Source organism: Choloepus didactylus, chromosome 17, assembly GCF_015220235.1.
Source record: "Choloepus didactylus isolate mChoDid1 chromosome 17, mChoDid1.pri, whole genome shotgun sequence".
NCBI lineage: Eukaryota > Metazoa > Chordata > Mammalia > Pilosa > Megalonychidae > Choloepus > Choloepus didactylus.
This window is the reverse complement of record NC_051323.1, coordinates 44,481,868-44,489,738: the sequence shown is the minus strand read 5'-3', so window position 1 is coordinate 44,489,738 and position 7,871 is coordinate 44,481,868. Positions and strand designations below refer to the sequence as shown.

At 52.6% G+C, this 7,871-nt stretch overlaps 1 protein-coding gene across 1 annotated transcript in view; it reads right to left on the bottom strand.

Moving 5' to 3' along the window:
- Positions 1 to 334: 334 nt before the first annotated feature.
- Positions 335 to 7,871, bottom strand: part of KCNK12 (potassium two pore domain channel subfamily K member 12) — a 51,286-nt gene continuing 43,749 nt past the window's right edge. The window contains 1 exon segment of the mRNA XM_037807006.1: positions 335 to 1,358. Within this exon segment, the coding sequence (XP_037662934.1) occupies positions 457 to 1,358 (902 nt within the window). The 3' untranslated portion in view covers positions 335 to 456.

Genomic DNA, 7,871 nt, shown 5'->3' with positions numbered 1-7,871 from the left:
TTCTGACGACCAGAAGGAAGCTGCTAGGCTGGGCCAGGTTTCTAAATGCTGAGGAGGTAACTCAGAGCCATGAAAAGTTACACCATATGCTTTGGGTTTGAGGGCTGCTTATGTGCATGGGGCCAGGGTTTAGTGTGAATCTCCCTGCTGCAGTTTGCACCCGGCAGGGGTATGGGGTACCTTTTTCTTTCCCTGGAGGAGAATCTGCAGGGTGCTATTGTTCAACAAAGAGGGGACCCACAAGGACATCAGGCTCCCCCAACACCCGTCCTTTATAACCCCAGGCCTGGCCAAATAGTATTTCTTTAAAAAAAAAAAAAAGTTTTTGGTTTCATTTTATTGGATAAAGATTAAGAAAGCGCCAGCGTCTGAGAGAAGTAAAGCCAACCACGCCCGACGGCAGCCCGGAATCCTGAGGGTCCCTGGAGCTGCGGGGCGGTCGGGCAGGCCGTGAGTCTACCTGGAGGCGCTGGTCTCTGCCAGCCGGTTGTTCATGATGCCCAGAGCACCCACGCCGCCCGAAAAGCCGTTCTGGCGCGTGTTCACACACACGCCGCGCGGATACCCGTTGGCCGTCTCGGACAGCTGCTTCTGCAGCAGCGCCAGCGACACTTTGTTGGACGCGGTGAGGTCGCGCATGGAGATGAGCTCGCCTGACAGGCGGCGGCCCTCGGCGTCGCTGTCGCAGGCCCTGGCGTTGTGGCCGAGCGCGGCCAGGCGGCGGCGCAGCCGGGAGCCGGGAGTGATGGCGTTGCGCCGGGCCAGGGGCGCGCCGGGCACCGGGCAGCAGCGCGCGCAGCAGCGGCAGCTCAGCTTGCGCAGCATCCAGTTGAGCACCTGCTTGATGAGGATGGAGATGACGTTGAAGAGCGAGTAGATGCAGCACACGCCGAGCAGGATGAAGAGGAAGTTGCCCAGGCGGTAGAGCCCCTGGTTCCGGTAGGCGGCGTGCTGGCTGCTCACCAGGTCCCCGAAGCCAATGGTGCTGAAAGTGACGAAACAGAAGTAGAGCGAGTCCACGTAGTCCCAGCCCTCCACGCTGGTGTACATGGCCGAGGCGCAGCACGACAGCAGCACGGCGAAGAGGCCCAGGATCAGCAGCACGTGGTACACCGAGGGCTTCCAGCCCGCCAGGCTGTCGGCTTCCGAGAGCGCAGAGCCGCTGCGGAAGGAGGCGGGCAGCAGGCCGCTGCGGCGCAGCTGGCGCTCCCGGCAGGCGCGCATGACGAAGGCCATCAGGGAGATGGTGCGCTCCAGGAAGAGGTTGAAGAACAGGATGGTCCCGGCGCAGCCGAACAGCCCGTAGGCGATGAGGAAGGCCTTCCCGCCCACGGTCGCGGGGGTGGTCATGCCGAAACCTGTGGAGACGCGGCAAGGGTCAGCGGGGGCAGGGCGGGCGGGTGGTCCCTCCCGGGATAGGCAGGTACTGACACGGCTCCTACTTGAGTGGCAGCGCCCAGGTGGAGGGGAGACGGTGCTTAGACATTTCTCCCTCTTGGTGACACTAGATAAGGTTCCTGATCTCAGCAAACCCGCAAAGTGATGGAGGAGCCATGGCCCCTTCTCTTGGGGATCTATAAATCAATCATAATGAATGGGGCAGGAGAGTTAGGCAGGAAGGACCCCTCAGGGGAAGGCAAAACAGAAACCACTGCACAAGGGCAAACCTCTGAGATGCCCACAAAGCAAACAAGGGACACATGTCCCCACACCCCTCCCAATGGGTTTTTATGGAACTGGTGGTGGCGCACCCAGGCAGGTCCCCTTGTTAAGTCAGAATTCCATAAGGGCAGTGGCTTAGCTGAGACTTCTCACGCCAGGGACCAGGTAGGGCATGTTTAGCCCAGGTGGCCATATTTTACGGTTTCTGAAAAGGTTTTTATGAAGCTGACAAAAGGATTGTTTGAAAATGAGCCCACGCCCTTCAGAGAATGAGTGTGGCTCTGCCATTGGGTGTCAGCAACCACCAACACCCTTGCTCTCCCTCACGGCCCAGCCTGGGTTCTGTGCCTGGTGTCCTGGGAGGGCTGCTCTGTGACTGGGCAGCTGCTTATTGCTTTGGACCCTCATAATTAAGTCTTAGCTTACGTACTTGTTCAGAGCAGTCATTAGGGGACTGTCAACTGATTTCTGCAAAAGGCCAACATGCTCAGCCTTTGCCGTCCAGGGCAGTGAAGATGGCAGCCTGCCCCCCAGCAAGCTCTGAGCGATGCTGGCTGCGGTCTCTTTGTGGGACCCCGACTCTGGCTATGCAGGGGGCCAGTTAATCTTGTGGGAGGAAGATTCACCCCCTGCTTAGACTGAGCTGAAAAGGGATCATCTGTCTGCACAGCACGGTGGTAACTCACCACCCCCTGCAACAGCAGCTATGGGGTACCCCTGTTTAATTCATGTCCCATGTCAGAAGGGCTGTGTGCTGCCGGATGGATGGGGCTAGCTTTGGGAAAATGGGTGGAGAAGAGTTTTTGTCCATTTGACTTACTATTTCCCTAAACAGGCCAGAGAGAATAGTTTTTGTAATACTTTGGGTGTAAATTCCTTAAACCTGTTTGCTAATAATTTTCTAGATTTCCCTGGGGGAAATATCCAATTGCCTGGCCAGGATCTTAATCCTATACTACGTGACACATGTTAGGGGAAGATCTTATGATGATACTCACATTGAGGGAGATGGAACATGGCTCTAGATTCAGAAATTGGCCACAGCAGAGTAACCAAACAAGCAGTGTAACGAGGAACCTGATAGAAGAATTTTGCTCTACTTTAATGCCAAACTCAAGTTCATGAGTTTGTAAACAAATCAGCTCTGAATTAATATGGTTAGATGTGGAATGGGAATGTTTGCATTTGTGTGTGTGTGCATGTATTTATAAAAAGTCCTAGACCAATAACTCAAAAGCCCAGCAACATAAATAAATCCTCCTCTGTTCATACAAGGGAATACCATACAGCAACACAAAAGCAGCAACTACAGCTAACTGCAACAATTAGCAATTAGCTAACATTCTCACAAAAAAGAATGTTGAGTGAAAGAAGCTGGATGCAAAATAAATTCTGTATTACTCCATTTAAATACAATTCAAAACCAGACAAAACGAGACTATAGAATTTTGTTTAGGGACACATACTTCGTTGGTAAAACTATTAGGAAAAGCAAGGAAGTGATTTGGATTTCTCCTGGGGGAGGGGTGACACAAGAGGGCCTCTGGGTGTGGGGTGGGGTGAAAATGTTCTGTTGACCAGGGTGGTGGTTATCTGGGTGTTAGCAGTATAATAATTTGTTAAACTGTGCGTTTTGAGTTTTTTTTTTAAATTGTGATTTCATGATACAGAAAACTTAAAAAAAAATTCCTAGACTCTTAGAACTTTCTTTAAGGGACTTAATACTGATGTGCCTCCCCACTGCATAGGTAAAAGAGCAGGGGCAGAGGGGATGTGACCCAGAGCTAGCTGGGGACAGCCTGCCGTCCACATGTCCTGGCCTCTAGCCTGGTGCTTATGCCATTCTACACACCCCTGCTCCTACTCATCTAGGGAAAACAAAACCTCTAGGAGAGGGATCACTTTGTTAAATTCCTAAAGAAATTGAAAATCCTGAGTCTGGAAAATTAATACTTTGCATAAGAGGATGTCGAGTGGGATTTTCCTGTCCTTTAGGGTTTTCGGCTGAAGTGTCAAAGCTGAGAACGTTCCCCCCACCCCCCACCACCCATTCTAGAGAGAAGTGCTAGACATATCCATGCTGGACTTACTCAAACAGCAAAACCGGCCTGGAGACAGCAGCCCCTGCCACCCACCTCCAGGCTGTACCAAAACGCTAGAAACTCCAGGGATAGATGGAAGATACTCATGAAGTAGGAATGTTGTTGAAGTGGGGAGAGCCGTGACATCCTCCACCCTCTCCCAGGCCAAATGATAGGGGGTTGGTGGTTCAGGAGACCCTCTGAGGCCACAGCAAGAGGGGAGCCCAGCAGCTCACTTCCTGGCTGGATGCTGGCAGATTTGCAAACATTCCCAGGCCCACCCAGCGGCACCAGGGCAGAGCACGGCAATAGTCTGGGAACACCAGAGGTGCGTTTCTGAGTTTAGAGCTGTGGGTAGGAGGGCGATTGGAAGGCCTGTGCAAGCAGGGGGAGGGGAGAGGGCTGTAGTGGGAGCAGCCTGCACTTCTAGGCTTGCTGTATCAAGGATGCGTGAGACTGAGATGGGTCACGTGGAAGGAAGCCAGACTTGAAGAGACTCTGCCCAAGAGGGCTGCCTGCTGGGACAAGGGGACTCTGGTGATATGGCTGGGGGTGGGGTGGGTGGGGCAGAGTGCCTGGGGAGAGTGTGAGAGGGAGTCACAGGAAGTACGATGGAGAGTACATCACCCCCTCAGGGAATGTGCAGGACGGGGGTCCCTATCAGGGGCCTCCAAAGGACCCATCAATGGGCTACATGGAAGGGTATGTCGCCCTAAGAGCACGCATTGCGCCCCCCCCCGCCCCAGGAAAAGCTAAGTCAGAACCACTGTACCATCAGTGATGTAAGATGAGGAGCAAAGAAGTTACCCCCTCCCACCGTGCAGGCCCCTGAGCCAAGCATCAGGTTAGAGCTGGAGAGAAAGGATCAGCTCTTAGAGGTGAATCTGAAGATTTGATTTAGACTGACTGAACTTAACATCTAAGAATAAGTCTTAGTCTTAAAACTGGGACTTGTTCTGTCTTAACTATATGGAAAGTCCTAGCATCTGTCCAATATGTTAAAGAATCCAAAGGGGAACTCTGTAAGTCAGTGTAAGGCATTGCCTGTGTCAGCTCATTTAACAAACCAGTCCCACCTGGATGAGCCCTCAGCTATGGTGACCAGGTACCAGCCATGTGCCACACACAGTGCTAACCCCACATGTGTCATCACCTCACTTCTTCTGCACATCAACCCTGTGAGATAAGCACGGGCCCTACTGACAGACAAAGAAACTGCAGGTTATGGGGTTACCTAGCTCATCAGGCTCAGCATGGTGGAGCTGAGGCTGAAGCCCAGGTGTGCCAGCATCTCAAGTCCACATTCTTTCCATAACACCAGACCATTTTCCAAGGTCATCAAAGGAACTGCCTCTTAGAAAACTAAATTGCAGTCCTCCACCAGGGCTGGCAGTTAGAGGAGCATTTGCATACTTCAGTCTCATATGAGTCATACCTGACCCAAACAGTCACAATTCCTGTCCCCAGGAGTCCACTGTCCTCTTGTAACTCTCCTTCCCCCGACCATTGCTGCCACCTTGACCTGGGGCAGGGGAGGGGGCCCACTGCTCCTCCCTTACTCCTTCTACCAAGGTGGACTCCTCACCTTTCCTCTAGCACAGCTAAGAGGAGCTGGGCCAGCTATACGAGGTGACCCAGGGCTTGGGGACAGCAGGAGGAATGAGATGTGGAGGGAACCAACCACTGGTGCTGCTGTTAACCCACAAGCAGGGCACTCTTCTAGTCCTGGGGGCCCCTCTGGACCCCGATGTGGCCAAGGCCATCTCCTCCACCCCCGGGAGCATCCTCAGGGGACTCTAAACTCCTGTTTGAACTTCTGGCTTCTGGCCAAGGCCCTCCTTTGGAGTCCAGGCAGTTGAGGATCCACCTCTCCTCTGGATGACTGAGCCCAGGATGAGACCCCTATCCCCCTGCCACCCTAGCTCCCATTCCTCCCCTGCACAGGGGTGGGGCCTCAGCCTAAGGCCTTGATAAAACAACCAACACCCGACATGCAGCCAAAGACCAACATCCATCCGTCCATTCCTTCCTGAACATTTACTAGGAGCCTAGGGATGGCAGGCATCATACTGGCTCAGGAACATGGTGGAAAACAAGACGCAGTCCTCGCCCTTGGAGACTATCTGGGCTGCCTTCCTAGAGGCCCCTTGCTGGGTTTCTTCCTGTTTTGGTACGGATCTCGCCCCTCTGCTGCTGGCAGGCTCAGGGCTGGGATGGGGCACAGCTTTTCTCTGCTGCTCTTGCATTGAGGCCGGGCCAGAACTTGCCCTGGGGTCTCCTAGCGGCCCTGGATCAGCTTGGGTGCATCATGATCTCTTGGTTGTACTGTGACTGCAAGCCCAAAATGACACTGAATATTTGACCAGCTCAGCCGCAGGGCACATTGCCCAGAATGAGGGGGACAGGAAGTTCAGGAGGTTCTCTGGTGGCAGAGGGTGGCTGCTGAAAGTGTCTCCTCGCTGCCCTGACCCCTGAGGTCTGATCCCGTGTCTGCCTCACCTTCCTACGGCTTTCTACAGAGGACAGCTCAGGGGACAAGGTGTGGGGGCCACCCTCCTTCTCCCTCAACATCAAGAAGCTCAGAGCTCCTGGGGAGGCCGAGGCCTGGGGTCAGGCTTCTTGCTGAGGGCTGTGGGGTCCAGTTGCTTCCCACAGTTGGGGAGTAGTTCCCCAAGTTTTGTCAATTTGTGGTAAGCCAGGCAGGCTGGGGAGAGAGGCCTTGAAGCTTCAGCCAGAGAAAAGGCAAACCCAAATGACATCCTGAGAATACCTCCTCCCCCAATCACACCCTGCAGAGGCGTAATCTGTCCCCAGGTTTGTACCAAGCCTATTTTGTTTATGCCACAATTGATCTGCCATCCCAGCTTGCAAAGAGCAGACACTTGGGGGCTTTATTATGCCACTTTGACAAAAGCTGTGAAGCTCATTCCCGCAGCCTGTCTGGTGCTGCCTTTGCAAACGGGGCCCTGGTGACAGCTCAGAGAGCCTGGCAGTGGGGTGGGGAAGTGAGCAGTGATCTTTAGTGTGCACCCCTGCGTGGCAGCCCCCATCCAGTCCCCCCGACCACCCTGTGTGGGAGGCAGTGTTACCCCCACGATGCAGGCAGGGAAGTGGGCAGGGGAGGCGGAGGCACTGCCCGAGTTCCCATCTGTAAGTGGCTGAGCAGACCCTGAAGCCCGAGCTCTCTCCACTGCACCAGACAGATGGAGAGTCTTGGCTCCTGACTCTCTGGGACCTTTTCCTGTCGGGCTCTGAAATGTCAACTCCGGGGCGGGGGGGTTATAATTTATTGTCCAACCCAGGCTTCTTTCGAGAGTGAAAGGCGCACTATTAATAGTTATACCAGGACAGCATGGACTAACCAGGGCTGTCTCAAACAACTGTCTGCATGGTAAAATACAGACTCCAAGGCAGGCTCCACTCCAGAGGTTTATGTCATCTTTCAGGAAGGGGGCCCAGGGATCTACATTTTAACAAACCAATGTGCCTAAGACCCACCTGGGGATCTTGTTAGATTCTGGGGTGGGGACCATGATTCTTCGTTTCTAACCTGCATCCAGGTGATGCCCCTCTGACTGGTCAGTGAAACTTTGTAACACCGCTAAAATCAGGATGCTGCTTACCATCCTGCCCTAACGTTGTTTATTTGAAATAATTTATTTTCAGTAGCAAGGATTTGAATTGCACCTGGTATTAGGCACAGGTGCATTCCAGTATTAATTATGTTCAAGGCCTGTCTTGCAAATGAGATTGGGAGCACCCCGTAATAAGGAGCCACATCTTATTACCATTTGGAACTAGGTCTGCTCGGGTATGAATCCTATTTTACCACTTCCTAGCTGTGTGTCTTTGAGCAAATTACTTAACTTCCCTGTATCTCAGTGGCCTTGTCTGTAAAATGAAGATGACAACTGTATCTACCTCAAAGAAATTTTTTTGAGTATTAATATATACAAAACACTTAGAAGAGTCTTGGAATGTTAGTAAGCCCTTAATAAAGGTTTGTTATTATTATCAATCATTTTTATACTCTCTAAAGGGAGAGGAATCTTGTACAAAGTAGGCAATATTGTTATTTATTGACTGAATGAATGAACATAAAAATCTCAGGACCCTCAGATTTCAAGG